Consider the following 23,822-nt stretch of genomic DNA (forward strand, 5'->3'; position numbering starts at 1 on the left):
ATACTGTGGTGGTTTGAATCAAAATGCCCCCACCCCAAGTCCCATAGGAAGTGGCACTAAAGGAGGTGAGGCCTTGTTGGAGTAGGTGTGGCCTTGTTGGAAGAAGTGTGTCGCAGTTGCTTTCTGCTGCCTGGTAAAATCTCAGCGTTTTCTCCAGCACCATGTATGCCTTCAGGCCACCATGCTTCCTGCCATGATGATAATGGACTAAACCCTCTAAAACTGTAAGCCAACCCCAATGAAGTGTTGCTGTAGTCACGGTGTCTCTTCACAGCAATAGAAACTCAAAGATACCCCAAAGCAGCCAAGCTAAGGACAAACCTATCCTCCACATTGGCTGGAGACGTGCCAAATTCAACTGCAAGTCTCTTGTTAATGTAAATCAATGGGTTCAGTTTTAAAGGAAGTATACAAATTCAGAAGGAGGCTAATCAGCCAATGTTGCATAAGAGGAACATGGGGTAACTCAAGAATATTATAAAGAAAACCCACAGTGGCATTAGGACTGATAACCACAGCCCTTTGTGTGGAAAGTGTTGGATTCTCAAGATCTGAAGCAACATCTTCCCAAAGGCCCCAGCCCCAGACCATTACAAACTCTCCCAAGCATATTCTGGGTATTAGACATGGAGCTCTGTTTTTGCTGTTTTTTTGTCAGGGCCTTTGAACACTGTGCTGTCTTCCTTCTGCTCACCTGGTCCTGTCACTCAGGCTTCAGTAGCCAATCAGAGCCTCCAGAGAACCCGCCCCTCAGATGGGAGGGTTCTTCCGGGAGCCAGACTTCTGGTTTAGCTCTCCTGAGGAAGTCGGAGATCGTTACTGTGTACTGTGCCTTGGGTTCTGGAGAAAGCACGGGTCAGCTCAGCAGCCGCACCATGGTGAGCGAGGCGTTGCTTTTCACAGACAGGGAGGAGCGGTGGGCCAAGGTGAGTGAAGGGCTGTTGCCCCCATGTGGGGAGGAGTGGCCGGCCATGGTGTGTGAGGGTTGCTGTCCCTATGCTGGGAGGAGTGGCTTGGTCTTGGTGAGTGAGGGGCGGCTGTCCGAAGACTAGGTGGAGCTGCCGGCTGAGGCTTGAAAGCCCGCGTGGTGCGTCCTCCCATGGCTAGGTGGGATCCAGTGGCCAGACACAGAGTTCGCGTGTTCTGGCCTGGTCCTGCCTGGTCCAGCATGGTCCTGTGTGATCCCTGCAACTCCCTGGGCCAGGCTGGCAGCCACTGAACAACTTCACTCCCTGGACTGTGTCTGCGCAGAGCATTGTGAGAAGAACTGTGCTTAGAAATCTTTGTTGAGATCACTGTGAAATGCTAGTGCTTGTAGTGCTTATATTGTCACATGTGGAGAGACATCACCAAATTTGCCAAACTTGGAGAGTACTGGTCTCTCTAGTATCTTCCAGAAGTTCTGTACTTTTAACACTTAACATTTAGGTTTAAGATCCATCTGGGGTTAATTTTGTGGAGCTTGTAAATGGTATCTCCCGTGTAGATTAGTGTCCCACTGCTAAACTGTAATGTAGAAGAGTAGAATTGATGGTATAAGGATTTACCAATTCTTAGGAGACTTGGAGTCACACAACGTAGAATTTAGGAAGGAGAGGGCTGCATCCCAAATACCCCAAAGATAAGATAAGTAATATGCTAACCATGCCTGTTAGAGATTAGTGTGATAAGATGTAAATGTTTGTTCACCAGGATTAATCAGCCATTAAGCTATATTCTCATAACAAATGAGACAACCCTGATTTACAACCTCCCAAAAGGCCCACCTCCCCATCAAAGGCCTCTAACATGCTTCTCAAGGGGCAATTACAGGGTCACAACCAACATTAAGTCTTGGTCTGCCATGAAGGTATAGTAATTCTAAAACAGCTGCGTCTCCAGCCATTTCCAAAGGTGGTTTTGCGTCAAGGTCTCTGATGTTGATTGAAGTGGATTTGAACACTGTCTGGAGCCCCACAAGGCATTGCCCTTGCTGCCCTTCTGACTAGCCATCCAAAATTCTTGGATTATAGGTCTGTAGCACTACAGAGTTTTAAAATTACCAGTTTGAGTCACATAGTGGGCTGTACTTTGAGGTAACAGGAAAATGATTTGTGTGTGGAGCATGGCTTCTCCTTTCAGACCAGAAGAGGAGGAAGTGTACTGGGTATATACTGCAGGGGGAAACAGACTGAAGTTTAAGGCAGAGAGTTACAGGGGTCTCCATTACAAAGGACTTGATGGAGCACTCTGAATGACTTTCTGTGTAATTTCCTATCATGCATTAATTCCTGTGATGATTTATTGTGTACCCTAATAAACTTGCCCGAGGATCAGAGGACAAAGCCAGCCACTAGATTAGACATAGAAATCAGGCAATGGTAGCACAAACCCTTAATCCTATCACTCAGGAGGCAGAAATCTGTCTGGATCTTTGTGAGTTCAAGGCCACACTAGGCTACATGAGGTTGATCCAGGATAGGAGAGAAACAGAGCCAGGCAGTGGTGGCATACACCTTAAATCTCAACACTTGAGATCTCATGCCTTTGCTTGGGAAGCACACATGCCTTTAATCCCAGGAAGTAAAGTGGCAGGGTGGAGAAAGGTATATAAGGCAGTTCAGCTAAGACTCTTCCGGGTGAGGACTCAGGATTTCAGTCAGAGGTTTTGTGGAGTTGGTGAGGTAATAGGTGGTGGCTGTGGCTTGCTTTGCTTCTTTGATCTTTCAGCTCTTGCCCCAATATCTGGTTTTTATTGTAAGACCTTTTAAGATTTAAACAGCAAATTCCTTCCATGTGAATGAAAGCAGACAGAATATGTGAGTATACAGTATAGGGAGGATAGCTTGGACTACTAAGTATTCAGTTTCCAATTAGCAAACCCTTCTATGCAGATGTGTGTGTGCAGTCTGAGTTGACAAAGTTAAGTCAGCTGAGAGGTTTGAGACGAAGGCTTACAGCGCTCAGTGGCTAACATTTTACATGTGACAAAAGTCATACAGTCTCTTATTAATGGCATTCTCTACCAGGGAAGTACCTACTCTGTTTCAAAGTCAGTATACCTAAGTATTCTTCCAATTATTTTTATCATTTTAAAAAGTCAATTATTGGTACCATTGTTTAAATTTCACTTTCTTTAAATGCATTATTGTCCTAGTCTCTATTTGTTTCTATTTATCAATGTTTCCCAGTTTAAGAATTTTATTCCATTTTTTCTTAAGTGCTATTTGTTTGTTTGTTTGTTTATTTATTTATTTATATCAGTTTAGAGCAGGGGTTCTCAACTTGGGGGTCACAGCTCCTTTGGGGGATCACATGATCCTATCACAGGACTAGCTTAAGACCACGGGAAAACGCAGATATTTCTATTACAATTCATAACAGCAAAATTATAGTTGTGAAGTAGCAGTGAAAAATAATTTTATGATTGGGGGAGTCACCACATCATGAGGAACTGTATTAAAGAGTCACAGCATTAGGAAGGGTGAGAACCACTGGTTTAGATCAATGTTTCCTGTAGCTCATGCTTGCCTCACACTATTTAATTGAGAATTGCTTTGAACACCTACCTAATCCTTCCTCTGCTGCCCAGTACTGGAAAGACAGTCCTGCAACTCCTTCCAGGCTGGGCCTTGACTGGTCTATGGGAAGGAAAAATAGTGAATGAGTATCCTCCAACTTCTCTAGATTTTATTGAGAATTTATAAATGAAGTGGGACCTGTATGACTGACCAACTATAAAACAGGTGTATTCACAGCACAGAAAGGGATAGGCAAAAAGGAGGGTGGAAGCTTTTGTGCTTTGACAGTAGTTGACATTATCAGTGAGTAGTGAGGGAATCAATTTTAGATGTTCCATAAATATCCTAACTGGCCATTGCTTGGGTCCACAGACCAGGTAATCAAGAATCTGGATAAAAAACTGAACTTACCATGAAACTAAAATTACTGTAGTTATGCCAGTTCAGTCTAAATAGAAGAACTGGATAAAATGTCACCCTGCCTAATATGACTGTGTTTTCCAGGTTTAAGATGTACAGCATGAGAGAATGGCATGGGCAGTGCTTGGTGTGCTCTAAGACAGTAGTCTCTGGAGGACATGGCCATAAAGCCTGTTTCAACTTTTTAACATAATTTTTGGGAATTATAATTTTATCATTTCCATTTTCTCTCCTGTCTCCAAGCCCTCCTATAGACCCTTCATTGTGTTCTATCTAATCCATGGCCTCTTTTTGTTTAACAACAACAGTTACTGTTTGAATGGGACCTGAGTTTGGTTGTAGGACCTCCCAGCTATGAGACAAAGGATTGGCTTCACTATACATTGAGTGTGTAATGGAATGTGCACACATAGGATCCTGTGCTTTGGAAGAGGAACAGGAAGTGCTCTGGGAGATTGGAGGATTTTACTAAACTACAAATTTCCCAAATTAGGACCCTGTCTGACCATAGTGTGGAAGGGTAGAGCTGGAAGGGCTTGTGTGGTTTGAGTCATTTGATCTCTGCTAACTCAGTAGGGAAACTGCTAATGTTCTGAAGCCCAGCTGGGTAGTCCAAGATAATGAGGGACTTTGGGGAAGGCTTAGCAATCAGGAGCACCAAGGAGGTAGCTTTCCAGGAGTTTCCACTTGTTCTGCTGTAGGGAGCTTAAAAGGAAAACCACAAGCCATGCCATGGTGAGTGTGGGGGCCACTGTCCCCAGACCAAGAAGAGCAAGTTGGCTGAGCTGTCAAAGCTGCTTGGACTGGGATGGACCATGAGCCAAACTGAGGTTCTCTTGGTCCCTGTGGTGACCTGGTCAGTGGCCCTCAACCTCTGAGCTTTGTTGAGTGTAGATTCCCTGGGGATGAGGAAGCTCTGCCATCCTGACATGGGAGACTATGAACTTGTAATATCACTGTCCAGTGTGCACACACACTCATTGCTTTTGTTGTGCAGTGGGAAGAAAGATTGGAAAACTGAAGAAGGTCTGGTTTCTAGAAGTTCTAAATGTTACATTACACTTTTTGGTTTGTCTTTCAAATGTTACAGATAGTTTAGAAACTGGTAGAGATGGGGTGGTAGGCATCATTTTTCAGCAATACATGATTAGAATGTTTTCTACTTTCTGCTACTGCCAGCCACCATGGTGGGATTCAATGAAATTGAGTTCCAGGGCACAAAAGGAGTTTCTGAGCTGTAGAGGTATCTCAGGTTTGTATGATATTGGGCAGGTGAATAGGGCAGATGCCATGCATGTCTTGTGACATAATCCATGCGACAGAAAGCAGACATTAAATTATTCCTAAGCATTGTTGTGTGATTGGGCATCATTGGTGCTGGGTTTACCTGAAACCATAAGGTGACATGAGGGACTGTAGAGCCACAGTAGGCTCTGAAAGAGATCACCTCCATTTGCAGAGAGGGCTCTAGAGCATGTGGCCTTTCTGGAAGAAATATCAATAGCTGGAGGGTCAGCAAGTTAACAGTTTATTGGTCACTTTGAGTTAATTTTGTTGGAGTTGTGAGATCTGTGTTTATTTAATTTCTATACACATTGAACCCTAGGTAACACTGGTCAAGATCACACTTTTCCTGACTGAGTTTCCTTTTGTCTTTTGATTAAAAGTTGACTCTATATTCCTGCTTTTGTTCTTGGCTTTTTCTCTCCATCTTCTTTACTCTTTCAACAAATATTGTACACATTCTTGATTATTGTAGCTTTTGCGGTAAATATAGAAGTCACATTGTATCAATGTGTGTAATGATTTTCATAATCCCATTGAGCATTCTCAGTGTTTCCACTTTGCATATAGCTTTAGAATCAGCTTTCTTCTTATAAACTGTCTGGTATTGTCTTTGGATTCAATTTATGGTGCAAATTGACCATAAACAACATCTTAATATTAATGCACCATGTTCCCAAGGATCATTTATATACTTTATTTATTTAGGTTTTGTTGTTGTTAATCCATGAAAGACTTTTAGATTATTGGTTAAAAAGTATTATGGGCTTGGTAGGTCACTCAGCATAGATTATTCTTGGGAATGACATGATTTCAGATCTCAGCACTCAAATCAGGAGGATCATAACCATCTGCTACTCCAGGTTCAGGGGTTCTGATGGCCTCTTTTCCGGTGTGTTACCTGTACACATATGGAAAACATTCAAACATACAAACATACACATAAAAAAGGGAGATATATTTGTTTCCAAAAGTTCTTGTGATTTATAAAGAATTAGAGCAAAACAGGTTGCTTTAGGTGTATAATACAAATCATACATTGTTTCTTTAAAAATCTGTTATGTTGCATTTGGTTTGGAAAAGTTTTCCTTTCTTCACTCTAATGCAGACTTACATCTAATCATCAATCATAGGAAAGTGATCCTAACTTTTGTGAACAAGAAGGTAGATATGCATAGTTAATATAACAAAACTTATATTTCATTATGTAGATGATCATTGTACATATTTCACACTCTAAATTCCCAACTATGGTCCTAAACTTATCTCACCAATGGTGCTCACCTCTATCTTAGCTTAAGTTCAGGTTTCTTCTCTAACAGAAGTCTCTGATTCAAGGGTCAGGATCCGGGTTGAGATACTATAGCCCCAGGGCTGATCAAGATGATGTCTCTCCAGTTGATTGGCTTGATCTGTTTGGGAAGCATCCAGGCAGTGGGACCGGGTCCTGTGCTCAGTGCAGGAGTTGGCTGTTTGAAACCTGGGGCTTATGCAGGGACACTTGGCTCAGCCTGGGAGGAGGGGACTGGACCTGCCTGGATTGAGTCTACCAGGTTGATCTCAATCCTTGGGGGAGTCTTTGCCCTGGAGGAGATGGAAATGGGGGGTGGGCTGGGGGGAAGGGGAGGGGGGCAGGAGGGGGGAGAACAAGGGAATCTGTGGCTGATAAGTAGAATTAAATTATATGGTAAAATAAAATAAAATTAAATAAAAAAAAGATGTATCTCCACATGTGCAGAGTAGAGTGTTGCTCATGGTCTCTATATATTGTCCAGTGGGCATCATGTGGTTCTAGGACTGTGCCTGATTATCTGGAGTGAGTGATATCACTGGATTCTGGTTTTCAGGTATAGCCTTGGATGTAGTGTAGTTCATGATTAAGCTGTTTTTACATGTCTAAAAGGCTTTTTTTCAGCATCTAATGAGATAATCATGTGGTTTTTTTTTTTTTTCAGTTTATTTCTATGGTGGATTACATTGACAGATTTTCATATGTTGAACCATCCCTGCATCTCTGGGATGAAGCCTACTTGATCATGGTTGTTGATTTTTTTTTTCATGTGTTCTTTGATTCGGTTTGCCAGTATTTTATTGAGTATTTTTTTGCATCAGTGTTCATGAGGGAGATTGGTCTATAATTCTCTTCCTTTGTTACGTCTTTGTGTGGTTTGAGTATCAGGGTAACTGTAGCCTCATAAAAAGAATTTGGCAATGTTCCTCCTGTTTCTATTGTGTGGAACAATTTAAGGAGTATTGGTATGAGCTCTTTGAAATTCTGATAGAATTCTACACTGAAACCATCTGGTCCTGGGGTTTTTTTTGGGGGGGGGTAGGGAAGAGTTTTAATGACTGTTTTTATTTCTTTAGGGGTTATAGGTCTATTTGAATTGTTTGTCTGCTCTTGATTTAATTTTAGTTTGTGGTACCTATCCAGAAAATTGTCAATTTCTTTTAGATTTTCCAATTTTATGGAGTACAGGTTTTTGAAGTATGACTCAAAGATTGTCTGGATTTCCTCAGTGTCTGTTGTTATATCCCCCTTTTCATTGCTGACTTTGTTAATTTAGATATTCCTTCCCTTCCTTTTGGTTACTTTGGATAAGGGTTTGTCTGCCTTGTTGATTTTCTCAAAGAACCAACTCATTGTTTCATTGATTTTTGGTATTGTTCTCTTTGTTTCTATCTTATTGATTTCAGCCTGGAGTTTATTTCCTGTCATCTACTCCTTCTGGGTGAGTTTTCTTCTTTTTGTTCTAGAGCTTTTAGGTGTCCTGTTAAGTCACAAGTGTGAGATTTCTCCAAATTCTTTATGTAGGCAGTGCTCTGAACTTAGCACTGCTTTCATAGTGTCCCTTAAGTTTGGATATGTTATGGATTCATTTTCATTGAATTCTAGACATCTTTAATTTCTCTATTTATTTCTTCCTTGACCTAATGGTAATTCAGTTGAGAGTTGTTCAGTTTCCATGAGTTTGTAGGCTTTCTGTAGTTTGTGTTGTTGAACCCTAACTTTTATCCATGGTGATCTGATAAGATACAGGGGGTTATTCTAATTTTTTTTTTTGTATCTGTTGAGATTTGCTTTGTGACTGAGTATGTGGTGAATTTTAGAGAAGGTTCCATAGATGCTGAGAAGGTATATTCTTTTGTGTTTGGATGAAATGTTCTGTAGATGTCTATTAAGTCATAATATCTGTTAGTTCTTTGTTTCTCTGTTAAGTTTCTGTCTGGCAGATCTGTCCATTTGTGAGAGTAGGGTGTTGAAGTCTCCTACTATTAATGTGTGGAGTTAGATGTGTGATTAAGTTTTAGTAATGTTTCTTTTAGAAATATTGGGTGCCCCTGTATTTGGGCATAGATGTTGAAAATTTATACTTCATCTTGATGAATTTTTCCCTTGATGAATATGAAATGTCCTTCTCCATCTCTTTTAATTAATTTAGTTTGAAGTCTATTTTGTTAGAAATTAGGGTAGCTATACTGGCTTGCTTCTTAGGTCCATTTGATTGAAAATCTTCCCAACCCTTTATTCTGAGGTAATGTCTGTCTTTGATGTTTTTGATGTTGAGGTGTGTTTCTTGTATGCAGCAGAAGGATGTATCCTGTTTTCGTATCCATTCTCTGCACTTGTGTCTTTTTATTGGCAAATTGAGCCCATTGATATTAAGAAATATTAATCCCCAGTGGTTGTTAATTCTTGTTATCTTTTTGGTTTTGGTGGTAGTAGGTGTGTGTGTGTGTGTGTGTGTGTGCGTGTGCGTGTGCGTGTGCGTGTGTGTTTTCTTTCTTTGGGTTTCCTGGTTTGAGATTATCTATTACCTGTGTTTTCATGGGTGCAGCTAACTTCCTTAGGTTGGAGTTTTCCTTCCAGTACTTTCTGTAGGGCTGGGTTTGTGGATAGGTATTGTTTAAAACTGGTTTTGTCATGAAATTTCTTGTTATCTCCATCTATGGTGATTAAAAGTTTTGCTAGGTATAGTAGAAGAGATCTCCTGCACAAACTGTGGGTATTGCGGGGAGCAATAGGGGGGTGAGAAAATGAGGGATCATGTTAGGCAGGTTGTGGGTGGATGAAAGGAGATAGTAATGCAAGAGATACCTTGATGTGGGGCCATTTTGGGATTAAGGAGGAAACTGGTGCCAGGGAAACTCACAGGAATTCACAAGGATGACCCCAGCTAAGACTCCTAGCAATAGTGGTGAGGGTGCCTGAATTGGCCTTCTCTTCTCCTGTAATCAGAATGGTGACTACCCTAATTGCCATCAGAGAGCATTCATCCAGTAACTGATGGAAGGAGGTGCAGAGATTCACTGCCAAGCACTGGGCAGAGCTCCAGGAATCCTGTTGGAAGAGGAGCCTGGGGGATCAAGGTCATCACAGGGGAACCCACAGAGACAGCTAACCTGGGTTCATGGGAGCTCACAGACTCTGGACTTATGCTAGGGAGCCTGCATGGAACTGACTTAAGCTCTCTGCATGTGTGTGATAGTTGTGTAGCTTGGTGTATTTGTGGGGCTCCTAGCAGTGAGATCAGGACCTGTCACTGGCACTTGAGCTGGCTTTTGGGAACCTATTCCCCATGTGGGTTGCTTTGTCCAGCCTTGATGCAGGGAGAGGAGCTTGGTCCTGCCTCAGCTTGATGTGCCATACTTTGTTGACTCCCATGGGAGGCCTGCTTCTTTCTGAATGGAGATGGAGGAGGAGTGGATGGGGGATAGATGGGAGGAAACAGGAGGAGAAGAGAGAGGGAAACTGGTCAGTATGTAAAATAAATGAAAATTTTTAAGCAAAAAAAGCAAAAAGCAAAACAAAAAGGCCTTTCCCCCACTATGTTCATTACATTCCATCACCTAGTCCTTTGAGGCATACACAGTGCTGATGGGGACCACATATAAGAATTATTAACAATTTCACAGCAATTTTCAAATTCAGGCCACAAAAAGGAAAAGGAGAGAAAGCATAAATTCAGGCCACAAAAAGGAAAAGGAGAGAAAGCATACATTATATATTCAAATTACTCATAGACAAATAAATGCAGGAAAATAAATCTCAGGCACTAAAATATACAATTATTAAATGTTGAAACAGTATAGATCACAGGAAATTGTTTTGATCCATCTGGCATATACATATTTTTCTCAAATTTGTATTTTCTGCAGGTTTGATATGCACCAAATTGAAAACACATTCAGAAATAAAAGGAAATGCAATCACTTTTAAACAAAATGTTGTAAATGGGGGTTATAGTAGGGTTGGAGCTGTAAGACTGAGCTAAGCCAATCATTGTATAACATCACCCTAACCTGATCAGTGTCTAGTAGGAGAATGTGGCTCATGGCCATGGGAGAGGTATTTCTTCCTTTATTAATGAAAAAAGCAACTAAGAGTCCAGTAATCTTCATAATTAGCTTCCAGTGTTGTTTCTCAGATTTTTGTATGTTAACATTATGAAAAAACAAATGATAACTATAAAGCACCAGGAAGTCTGCTGAGTCTCTAGAGCCATCCATCCCTTGTGTATGACCAATGCATATAGACCCCATGTTTTGGCAGAGATGGCAATGACATTGTGGGGCTGAACCAAGAATCTGGAATACAATGTTTCTGGCCTGAGGTGTCATCATGGAGATGAAACAATTCCTGAAGAAGTTTCTTCAATCACTTTTTGTACTGATGTGTCTGCTGGAATCATGCATAGATGGTTTGTTCCTTTAGGTGTGATACTAGTCTCTGGAGCTTGTTGTCATTGTTCCTCCTAAAATTAAGTTCATTGAACAAGCCCAAAATAATCATAAGGAAATATATGCCAAAACAGCCAACATGATGTGTACAAAAAGACAAGTGCTCTTTTATCCAGTGGAATAAGTTCCATGTGGGGAGGCAAAGATAGTCAAATCTAAATATCCTACCAGTCACATCAAATAAAGAGCGTTTTTACAACTTGGTAACTTTATAGGCAATGGTGTCTGCTTTGAGTATAGCTGATAAGCATTGAACTCTCTGTCCTTCCAGGATCTCAATATCTCTAGTAATCTCATAATTCATTGGTTGCAATTGTGGCATGTTGAAAGAAAGAACAGTGGAGATGTCCTTAATGGTTTCTTAGCCATTCTCAGCAAGTCATCTTCAGGTTCATTATATACAGGATACCTGACTCAAAAACATGTCTCTATTCAAGGGAGATCTTGGACATGTTTTCCTGTCCTGAGAAAGGAGCTGTACACTTGGGCCTAGTGGTGGTTTAGTTGCTTATATTTTTGTAATTTTTAAAAATTTTTATTTTCTTTATTAAGTGAACTCTTAAGTACTTGTTGGCTTTAGTTTCCTTTTCATGTGTATCCTTGTTGATTATTTCCATTTGCAAGCAGTTTGTTAGTCATTTTTCAAACTTAGTCACTTGCTAAATTATATCTCACTTTGTAACTCAGTTCCACCATGTATCTGTCTTCTCCTGGAATATAACAGATACCAAAACTCCATTCTTTCATAGTTTTTAAAGCAGGAATGGAACATCATACCATAAAATAATCTTTTTTTTTTTTTTTTTTTTTTAAATTCAGAATTTGGTTCTTAGTATAGAATTGGCTGGAATGGATCTTGATATTGTAGACCAGGCTGGCCCAAACCCACAGAGACCCATCTGATTCTTATAAAATCATTCTCTATTCTAGAACTCAGTATATCTTCGAAGTTCGTTATACATGTACATGTAGTGTCTACTTTTTCTTTGTCTTTCTTTGGGACAGGGCCTTACTATGTGATTACCCCACAGCCTCAGCCTCCTGAGTTATGAGATTAGAAAAATGATCTACAGTTTTTGGATCTGTTTTTATTTTCATTGTGTCCAAAAACAAAATAAAAGAAAGTTTTGAGAGGATTCTTACAATTTTAGAAAACTTAAACAAGAAATTTAAGAATGGTACAAATAGCATAGAAAGAAAGCTGTGGTAGGGATTCCATGAATCTACTCATAGAACTTCAGTCTTGGAATATCAATTCCTATCCTCCAGGAATTAGAGTGAATAAGTATTTTTGGAGTATGTGGTAGATGCCATTTTTTTATGTTGAGCAATGTTTCTGTTGAATATTTATTAGTTCCTAAATTTGTGGGACTTCAGTATATTATATATTCCATTACTTAAAATTGTTTTCAGGAGACAGGAAAACTGCATGTTTTAGAGAGTAAATATTGCTTTGAAAGATTTTCAAGTTTCTAGCTATATGATGTTTTCTATTTCATCCATTCTGGAAATCTGTTCTCATCATCTCATATATTCAATGGGTATGTTGAGCATGCCTCATGAGAAAATCTGTAAACTTGTCAAAATGTTGAAAAGCCTTATGGATGATACAAGCTTAGCTGGTAAAGTCTAAAGAGATACCCCAAACATCAAAAGGTACTGAAAGCTTTTGTTTTGGAGAATTACTCATTACTGATCATTTTGGAAATAATTTAAATTTTCTAGATATAATTTAATAATATTGGGGTCTTTTTTAATAGATGATATTCAGGGTGGCCTTATGCTCTTTGAGGTTTTAATTTAAAGAGTGTTTTGAATTAACAATAGAAACTACTGAGATACAATTGACCCTAATGTTGACATTGGAAAGTAGCATAAACAGTATCTCTATTATTTCAATTTTACAAAGGAGGAAATGGAAAACTATTGATAGGAGAGTCTGGAAATTTTCTCTATGCTGTTAAGTTCTAAACTCAGAAGTGAGACAAACAGAAAACTTATTTGGTAGTGTTTACTATGGGATGAATTAGTTTAAAACTTGGCTTTGATCCTCATAATACCTTTATTAAACTATCCTCAGTGATTAGTTTTTACCTAACTAATTGTAATGTCAAATTTAGTATTGTGGACATTTTAGTACTGTATACATGTATAGCTCTAGGCCAGGTTGTTACATGCTAGTGTTTTCTATTTAAAGAGATGTTTCAAACCTTGCCCTTCTTATGATAAAGCTTCTTTATTATATTTTAACAAAAGGAGTTGAAAATTTGGTACTGAATTTAATACACTAATAATTGTATTTCAATAATTTGATTGACTAATAAGTATTTTTGGTCTAGTGAAAACATAAATACTTTTCTTTTTTTTAAAAAAACTCATGCTTTAAAACAACACAGAGAATTGCATTCATTAAATCTTCTCATTTGAGTTAAAAAATCACAGGAAATATTTTTTTGTTAACAGAGTGAGGCTGAAATATAAGTAGTCTGATTTTTTTGTTTTTGTTTTTGTTGACACAGGGTTTCATTGTAATAGCCTTACCTAGTCTTGATCCTCCTGCCTCAGTGCCCTCACTTCTTTCCCTTTTTAAAAATTGCAGTTGGATATTCGTGTGTAGGGGCATGTGTAGAAGTCAGAAGTTACTTCTCCCTCATACCATGTGGTGCCTGGGAATCAAACTCAGGGCAGGCTTTTCTCCCCTCTGAGCTTTCTTACCATCTGCTCAGTAGTGCTTTTATTTTTTCATCTTTTTGAAACAGTGACCCATGCTGGCCTTGAATTTTGATCCTCCTGCCTACAGTTTTGAAGTGTGGGAACCATATCCACAATCTGCATTCTTAGTGTTTTAATGTTTCAACTCTGGTACTTTTTCTTAATTTTAGAAAACACATAGGCACATGCATGGCCTAAATATGTGTGCTTGTCAGTTTTGATATTTGAACAATTATAACAAGTCATTTGTCTTATAGATTTTTGTCAAGTCATTATTTTTACAATTCTGCTTTATTTTTAGAGAAATTGCTATTAAGTGTAATTTTTTTGAATTCCATTCTATGATACTAACGTTTGGATGGCCCACTTTGACTGTTTAAGACAGTCTGAAACTAATTTCTATTTAACTAGGTTAAAACATATTAGTGTAATATACTTAAGGGCTTCTGCTTTATAAGTCACAAAAAAGTTATGATTGTTATATTTGCTGAAAATGTAACTTTTCTTGTGTGTGTATGCAGTGTGATTTTTGAGTAGAGTATCATTTGACTGATGCTAGAGTGAGGATGACACTAAGCTGGTACCTTTGAGAAACTATAACAAGTGGTGTGACACTAATTGTCAATCATTCCAGGCCTTGTATTTCAGGTTTATATGTCCAGTCTCCTTTAAGGGTTTCTGTTACAACTGATAATTGCAAAGTCCTTTTTCACTCTCATCTGCTCACATAGCCACCTTTGAAACCACTTTATTGCTTGTCCTGGTCTACTGGTGAAATTATTCAAAATCTTTAGTTCACTATTGTTGAAAGTATCAAACTAGAATATTCCCTATACATAAAACTTCATTTCTGCCCTTGGATTATACTTCAGGTTGAACTCTTACTGGTACCTAGAATAGATGATTTTCATCCTCACTGCCATCTCCTATAGTGATTCTGTAAGAGCTCCTTGGTTGTTTTTGTTTTTGCTTTTCCTTCTTGCTACACAGTTATTTTCCATATAGGAACCAGAGTGATTTACTTAAAATGTTGTGCCACTCATGCCACTCTGAGGTTAAAGAATTTTTCAGTGACTTGAAATTTTTAGGCCTACTCTTACTATCCTGAATAGAATTTTGTTATTGTTGTTTTGTTATCTAGCCCAGACTGGCCATTGATTCATGGCAGTTTTCTTCCCCAGCTTCTGAGTGCTGGGGTTATAGGCCATGAATAGTTACAAGTTAGTGTCAGATCTGAGGAGCTAGGTTTACTGCTTCTTGTAGAGTTAGAAAGGAAAATGGTTGAGCCAATGAGAGCTATGTAACAGAGACTGCAGAGACTGAGGGCATTTGTTCACATCCATTGTGCCATTCACACATTTGAGGGGGAGGGAGTTGATATGAGGGATTTAAAACCGAAAACTCAACAAATGTGTAGTAATGGTAACCAAACTTGGCTGCTTTTCAGAAAGAGCTTACTGCAGTTTACTCAACAACATCTAAGTTACTCTGAATCATAGCAGTTAGGAGATGGAACATAGGAAATGGAATTTTAAATAAAACTGGTTTAATGTGGGTATTTGTAATCTGCAGCTCTAGAGAGTTTCATAGAAGGAGGTACTCTCAACTTGGCATCATGTGGAATCTTCACACTAGAGGGATTATTTGCTAGTACATGCACTCTGTGTTTTAAAGTTTAAGGAATTCTCTGTCACCTGCCTATACCAATGCATAGTAATATCGTTTGTATCCATCTTAAATTGCTCTTTTTTGTGTGGCAAAGACATCTTGCTAATTTCTGGCACTAGAGAAGTTTCTAACGGGTGTAACAACCGCATAGACCAGTGGATATACTGAATTGAGTAATGGTAGCCACTGTTGCTTTAGATAAAATTATTAATTTTTTAGATGATAAAGAGATATAATTTATTTACTGATAATCGTTTGTTGGCATGTACAATAATGGGGTAGCTGAGGCTTTAGAAGTAAGTTCTACTTTCCAATAGAATCCAAATGGGAATGGGGTGAGGTGGGTAGACAGCTTAGACAGTAAAGTGTTTCCCATTTAAGCATGAAGACATGAGTGTTGTGTCCAACATCCACACACAAAGAGCTAGGCATGACAATGTACACCCCCTTTTTCTGGGAAGGCACAGCCCACACAATCCCTGGAAGTCACTGGCTAGTCAGCGTAGCCTACTCTACAAGCTCCAGGTCCCAGTGAGAGACCCTGACTCAAAAACTAGTATGGCACTAGGGAGTCAGAGACGGATAATGGTGGATAGGTAGAAGCAAAATACTTTGAATACATGTATAGACATCATCATCAACAATAAAAACACTCCAAACCATGGATGACTCACAAGTAATAGTATTAGAAATTGATCTCTGTCTTTTGGCTTATACACACACACACACACACACACACACACACACACACACACACACACACACATCCTAAAAGGGGGACCCATATTTTTTCTGTAATATTTCTATTTATTCATAGTGTACTGAATTCAGCTCAGTTATTAGCCTTTTTACCAACTGGGATACTTTACAGTTCAGAATAGGGTCATAGAAATGGCAGAAACTCACCATAACTTTCCCCTTACATTCTTTTTCCCTTTTAAATCTTAAGGTAGATCTTGGACCTTTTTTTGGTGTAGAGTGTTCACCCAAATGCAACTTTATCCTGAAATTTAAGTCACTAAAGGCTGGGTCTGAGAAGGGAAGATAGCAACAGTGGCCCAGGGACTTAGGGTAGGGATCCATCACTATGGGAGTGTGAGGTCCTTCTTTCCATCCCCACACCCTTGGCACACACTGCAAAGCAGCCTGGTTTGGCTTTAGTGGCCTTAAAACACAGCTTTCAACTGTATGGGTGGAATTGGTTATTTGTTTCTTTAGGTAACTTTGAGTGACAACTCATGTAATGCAGCTTTTGTATAATTAGGCTATACAAGTGGTGGCAGAGCAGGGTGGATCCATCATGTTCTTGTTTTAGTCAAGAGTCCTTGGAAGCAATCTGCTGCATGAACACTTGTGAAAAGGCTCCTCTCATTTATCTTTTTTCTTTATTTTTATTAATTTTTTTCATTTATTTTACATCCCAATTGCAGTTTTCCCTCCCTTCTCTTCTCCCTTCCCCTTCCTCTGCCTCCCCTCCCCACATCTGTTCCTCCTCAGTTTCTGTTCAGAAAGGGGCAGACCTCCAATGGGTGTCAACAAAGCATAGCATATCAAGTTGAGGTAGGACTGTGCTCCTCCCTTTAAGGCTTGGTGAGGCAACCAGTATGGGGAATAGGTTCCCAAAAGCCAGCTCATACATTAGGGACAGGCTCTGATCCTACTGCTAGGAATACCACAAATAGACCAAGCTACACAACTGTCACACATAGTAGAGGGCCTAGGTAGATCCTATGCAGGCTCCCTACCTGTAGGTCCAGAGATATGAGCTCTGTTCATTTGCTTAGAAATTTCATGATGTCATTGTTTTATATATCTGAGTAATACTCCATTGTATACATGTACCACATTTTTTTTATCCGTTCTTCAGTTGAAGGGCATCTATGTTTTTTCTGTTCTGGCAATTACAAATAATGCTGCCATGAGTGTAGTTTAGTGAGTGTCATTGTGGTATGATTGAGCATCCTTTGGTATATGCCCAAGATTGGTATAGCTGGATCTTGAGGTAGGTTGATTCTCAATTTTCTCAGAAACTGCCATATCAATTTCCAAAGTGGCTGTACAAGTTTGCTCTACCACCAGCAGTGGAGGAGTGTTTCCCTTACTCTACATTCTCTCCAACATAAGCTATCATTAGTGCTTTAAAAAAAAATTTATTTATTTGTTTGTTTATTTATTTATTATATATACAGTGTTCTGGCATGTATGCCTACACACCAGAAGAGGGCACCAAATCTCATTATAGAAACTTGAGAGCCACCAATTGGTTGCTGGGAATTGAACTCAATACCTCTGGAAGAGCAGCCAGTGCTCTTAACCTCTGAGCCATATCTCTAGCCCTTATTAGTGTTTTTATCTTAGCCATTCTGACAGGTGTAAGATGGTATCTCAGAGTCATTTTGATTTGCTTTTCTGTGGGAGCCCATTTTCAGGTTTCCTAGCAGCTTTACACAGCAGGCCTGCATAGAGAGGATGATTGGACCACGGGCCTGAGTGCAGGTGTTTGTAACTAACAAGGGGGAGGTCTTTTGCTCTACCCCTTGGCATTGTTATAAATAGACCGTTGGGATAAAGTTCTGGGCTGGTAGATAAGGATCCAGGCCCACCCAGGTCTATCCTGTGTTTTCTCTCTGTTTCCCTTTCCTCTATTTCTAACTCTCTTATCCCTCATTCTTCAAGAGTCCCTGGGGTAAATAAGTTTGGGGGCTGGTCCCCCACAGATGGTGCCCAAACAGGGACAAAGAAAAAGAATAAAAAGAAAAAAAATAACCGTAGAACTTGGTGAAAGGATTGTGGGGGCATTGCGAGTGTAAGCATGCTGATAAGAAATTAAAAAATGAAGGCAACAGTATTTTATTCTCCGGTGTATAGGTAGGCAGTGAAATACTGCAAGGCTACAGCATAAGATCTCTCTCTCTCTCTCTCTCTCTCTCTCTCTCTCACACATACACACACACACATCTATAAAAATAAGGAAGGTAGAGTGTAGCAATATAGTACAGGAAAAGCTTACAAGTGTAAGGTAGTGCAGAAAAAGTTTACTTAAGATGAGATAGGCTACTAGACAGAAAAACTGAGTCTTTAGGGGCTATGAATGCAAACTGGGGAAAAAAATCTATCTTCTTTGAGCTTTACAGGCAGAGAAAAGCTCTTCTTTGAGCTTATCAGGTAGAAAAAAGATTCCTATGGAAGCTTTTGGCCTGGGCACAGCTAAAATGCTAAAAAAGGTGTGGATGGAAACAAAAGTCCTCTGCTCAGTCAGCAGTGCAACACCTTACCTTCAGAATTAGTTCCCTCCAGGCCATGAAGCCAAAAAATGTTAGAGAACAGAAGTCTTAGGAAAAACTTAATCTTTCTCTTTCAAACTAAAAGTTTTCTTAAAAAATATAATCGCTCTCTGTAACATGAATTTTAAAAGGTCTTATTAATAAAAACAAACCCAGGGCCAGGTACTGGGGTGAATACTGGAAGATCAGAGAGACAGAACACAAACCACAGCTGACCTCATCTCGCCAACTTCTCAGCTGATCCTTCATCCTCGAACTGGAAGCCTCTGAGTCCTCACCCGAATGAATCTCAGCTGAACTGCCGCTTAAAGGCTAAAAGCCTAAAAGCATAACCAGGCTCTAGTTCCTGGTCCTCATGCCTTATATACCTTTCTGCTTCCTGCCATCACTTCATGGGATTAAAGGCACATGTCACCATGCTTGTCTGTTTCCAGTATGGCCTTGAACTCACAGAGATCCAGGCGGATCTCTGCCTCTGGAATGCTAGGATTAAAGGCGTGTGTGCCACCATTTTCTGGCCTCTATATCTAATAGCTGTTCTGTTCTCTGACCCCAGATAAATTTATTAGGGGGCACAATGTATTGGGGAAACACAATATCACCACATTTCCCCTTTTTTGTCTAAAATTAAAAAAGCTTATAACTAATACAAGAAAAAACTATATCCAATAAGTATATACAATATATACAGTCAAGAATTACATTAACAATGTCTAGTCCATTAACATTTGACAGAATCAGACAAAAAACTTCAATATATATATTAACAATGTCCAGTCCATTAACATTTGACAAATTCAGATAAATTTTCATTATTTATCATATTTAAAACAAGTAGTTCCTTTTTAAAAGTAGATTCAGTAATCTCCCTTTTTAATCTTATCATATCCATATTCTCTTTTTTTTGGAGTAGATCCAAAAATCTGCCTTTTATCTTATAATTTCTATATCTTCCCTTTTTTTCAATTCAATGATCTACCCTTTTCTATCTCTTTTCTTTTTCTTTTTTCTTTTTTTTTAAAACAAGAACCCTGTATCACCGGGCAGTGGTGGTGCACGCCTTTAATCCCAGCACTAGGGAGGCAGAGCCAGGCAGATCTCTGTGAGTTCAAGGCCAGCCTGGGCTACCAAGTGAGTTCCAGGAAAAGGCGCAAAGCTACACAGAGAAACCCTGTCTCGAAAAACCAAAAAAAAAAAAAAAAAAAAAAAAAAGAACCCTGTATCTAATCTCCTTTGTTTAGCTTTTAGTTTTTTTGGGAGGGGATATTTATTGCTTGTACATATTGTATATAGTTATTGTACTTATTGTATATAGTTTTTCTTATATTAGTTATAACTTTTTTTCTTTTTATTAGAATAAAAAGGGGAATGTCATGGTACTTTATTTGTGCTGAAATGTGATATTTTATTTGTATGTTATTATATAAAATTTGCCTAGAGATCAGAGGTCAGTGAGCCATAAACAGAAGTCAGGCGGTGGTAGCCCATGCCTTTAATCTGATCACATGGCAGGCAGAGAGTCTCTGTGTGGTCAAGGACACAGCCAAGGGTGGTGACACACACCTTTAATACCAGTACCAACCAGAGAGACCTGGAGGTCTGTATAGACAGGAAGTGACTATGAAGTCTTGTGTCTGAGCTTAGAGCCAATGAGAAGGCAGAACAGGAAGGCAATAAAAACACAGGTTAGACAGGAAGAAGCTCTCCCTATGGAAGCTACTGCATGGTGGTAGGATAAGGCTAGTCGTGGCTCTTCTCTGATCTCTTCGGCTATTACCTCTGTATTTGGCTCTGTGTTTCTTATTTAATAAGACTGTTTAGAAATTCGTCTACAAAACCCTGTAAAGGGAACTGGAAAGTTTGCTAGCATACCTGAAAGTTTTCTGGGAAATGTAGTATCAATGCAGGTTTTAAGCAGTGCCTTATATGGTCTAATAGCTGCACAAGGAATTTTTGCTAAGAGCTTTATGGCAGTTCAATACAAGAATTTCACCTTCAGCCTAAGATGGGGCTTTATGGTAGCTTTTCTGCTGTAACAGAAACATTTGTCTAAATTATGGCACAGGAGAGCTGTTATGAATATGGGTAAAGGGACAGCCTCAGGTTAGAAACCGTTTATCACTGAGAGCGCATCTCTACCAGTTCCAGAATGACTGAGAGAGCTTGGTGGGAAAGATGACTTTGGGGAGTAGCGTTTGTTCCAAAAATGTTACAGTTCTCTAGCATCAAGTGTTACAACTCCATAGCAACAGAACTCACTAAATCCCAGCGTTGAAAGAGCCATTGACAAATCTTACTTCAAACTCTCAAGAACTTTTAGAATAATATCAGAACTTTCCTATGAACTCTGAACTTTACTAAATGATTTGCGTACTTCTGGTCTTGTTAATTGTTTAGTTAAAAAAATTCTTTTCTGAGTGTTAAGAAATATCTTATAGATGTTTGCTTTAGTGTTAAGTTAGTTCTGTTATATGTAAAGTGATAATAGTTAAGAATCTCTTCTAGATGTTAAGGTTTATAAAGCAGACCTATAGAATGTAACTAAAACTTAGGCAAGGTTTAGGTTTAAGTGAGACTTGGGTAAGGTTTATAAATATAGGTTTAGGGTAGCCTTATGGAGAATTTGCTAAGAGATTCTTCCTAGTGTAAGTTAGTTAAGAGTAAGAAGTAATATATCTCTTTTAGGTATTTGCTAAGTTAGATATTTGAAAAAGTATATGTAGGTTTAGAACATATAGGCTTTAGGTTTAAGGATATGGTGAACAAAGTAATTTAGAGTAGGTTTTCCCAACCTGGGATGTGGAGAGCAATGTCCATGGTGGACTGTGAACTTGGCAGTTCCAGAAACCATCAATAATAGCAAGAAGCAGTTCCAGAGACCACTAGCTCCAGAAAGTAGTGTCCACTGCTGAGACCACGGACCTTCATAGCTTCTCAAGCAGCAGATGCCAAGAGCCAGTGAAAGCAGAGCCAGCACTAGTGGCTAGGGTCTGCAGGCTTTCGGACATGAAGAAGACAGAGAGAAGTGGACACACTAAGCCACAAGAAAGGCAAACAGTGATGCCACACTGTGAGAAAAGTGAACAGCAAGCAGAGCAGTGGTGAACAGCTGTAGCTGAAGTTTTCCTGGTCCTGCCCAGCTCCCATGGCCCTGCGGCTGCTTGGACCCAAGTAAACACACAGAGGCTTATAGTAATTAAAACTGCTCAGTCATTAGCCCAGGCTAAGTATTGACTAGCTCTTACGCTTAAATTAATCTGCCTTTTCTCAGTTCTGCCTTCACATCTTGCTTCCTCTGTGACTGCCTGGTGACTCCTCTTCTGCCTTTCTCCTTCCTCTCTAGTTAGAATGTTCCGCCTAACCCTATTCTGCCTCAACATTGGCCAAATAGGTTTATTTATCAACCAATCCACAGCATACAAAAAAACATATTTCCACAGCATACAAAAAAACACCGCCATCACTTCCTCTTTTTTTCTATTCAAAAGGAAGGTTTTAACTTCAATATAGTAAAATTACATATAAACAAAACAGTTATCAAGCAAGAATTATAGTTATATCTAGTCTATTTATATTTGGCAAAATTAAAGAAGTTATCCCATCCTATATTTGTGAGTCTAAAGTTCCATATCTAATTTATCTTTCATCATAACCAAGGAAAATTATAACTATCTAGTCTTCAACTACATCAAAGACTTCAGAAGGATATAATATTACCTAAGTAAACAGGAAGGGCATTATAAGCAACTTTCAAAAATCTAGAATGACAGAGACAGCTGGCTGCCTGGACAGTCATCCAAAGTTCCCCTATAAAGTTGGGCATCTGTCTTCAGCCTATGGGCTTAGCGTATCTGACAGATTCATTTGTGAAGTAGGATGTACACAAGGCCTACGGTTCGACCTCACATTTGGTGAGAGTAGTCCATGTACCAAATAAACCTGAATTCCACCAGTGTCCTGTCATGATTCAGGATTTTAAATTCTGGAAATTGCTAGTGTTTTTAGAATTCAGCTGTCCATTCTAGCATCCCATTCTTCTCTGCATCCCATTCTTCTCGGCTTGTGGATGGCTTCATCTCTTTTATTAAATGCCAGTCTACCATTGAGAGGTTAGACTCTGTCAGCCTAGTTACTCTTTCAAATACTATTCCACTGCACACTAGAAGTCATTGGTCCACTGCCTGTTCAGCTGCCTTCAAAAAAAGGGGCACTGTACCTTTTCTGGATTACAAAAGTTACTTCAGGGATGGTGCCATATTGTCCTGGCCTCAGAGGATGCCTGTTGCTAAAGCCAGAACCACACTTGTCTTGGCAAGGATCAGTAGTACTTTAAAGACACTCCCATCAAACAGCAGAGACCGCAGAATTCAGACTGCTTCTGGAGGTCAAGAGCAAAATGGTGTCAATGCCAGACAAGCAGCTGAGATGCGCTGGAAAGCAGGAAGCTGTGGAGGTGAGAACTACCAGCCTGAGGCTCTGTGGGAACTGCTGAGACTGACTGCAGCCCAAACTCCCAGCAGTGGGATGTGACTGAAATCATGGAGTTGCCCTGAGGCTACATTTGTTGATACAACAGGACAGCATATGGAGGATTCTGAGACCCGGTTTCCTGGGCACTTAGGCCATCAGCGATGCAGGTAATTGGATTTTCCTCCCAAAGGCAGGGTTGCTATGGGAAGGCCACAGTTTCAGCTCATGGCAGCTGAAAGAGCCTTGAGCCTGTATGGCTATGAGGTGAAGCTCTCTAGCCTTGTCTGGAAGTAGCACGGTTACAGAAGGCTACAGACTGCAAAGTGCAGCGGTATCGGAGGTCTCAGAGAAACTTGCTTGAACTGAAAAGCTTTGGTTGTGGAACTTTTCATATTTGGAACTGTTAGCTTCAGAGTCATTTGTGGGGCGTTTACCCACCACCCCCACAGCTTCCCAGAGTTTTCTTGAGTGCGATCAGCAGGAAATATTAGATAGAAGGATTTATAGCAGAGAATGTTGCAGAGATAAACAGATAGAAAATAAAGGATAGCCTCGAGAGAGCCTGGAACCTATTCCAACGGGCCCCGACTGTCTCTGGCCCAGGGTTTTTATAGAGACGCCAAGGGGGTGGAGCAAAAAACCTCCTCCCCCAGCACAGCCAAGTGCAGGCCATCTCAGACACCTGCACTCAGGCCCGTGGTCCTGATCATCCTCTATTCGGACCTGCTGGGTAAAGCCACGA

At 39.7% G+C, this 23,822-nt stretch overlaps 1 protein-coding gene across 2 annotated transcripts in view; it reads left to right on the plus strand.

Annotated features, from left to right (window-relative positions):
- The first annotated feature begins 766 nt into the window (after positions 1-766).
- LOC114691311 (zinc finger protein 431-like) overlaps positions 767-23,822 on the plus strand; it is a 60,192-nt gene continuing 37,136 nt past the window's right edge. For both annotated transcript variants that reach the window (XM_037200506.1, XM_028866563.2), the window contains exon 1: positions 767-926. In XM_037200506.1, coding sequence (XP_037056401.1) covers positions 876-926 — 51 coding nt within the window. In that variant the 5' untranslated portion in view covers positions 767-875. The remainder of the gene's footprint in view (positions 927-23,822) is intronic.

This window comes from Peromyscus leucopus, chromosome 8a (assembly GCF_004664715.2).
Source record: "Peromyscus leucopus breed LL Stock chromosome 8a, UCI_PerLeu_2.1, whole genome shotgun sequence".
Lineage (NCBI taxonomy): Eukaryota > Metazoa > Chordata > Mammalia > Rodentia > Cricetidae > Peromyscus > Peromyscus leucopus.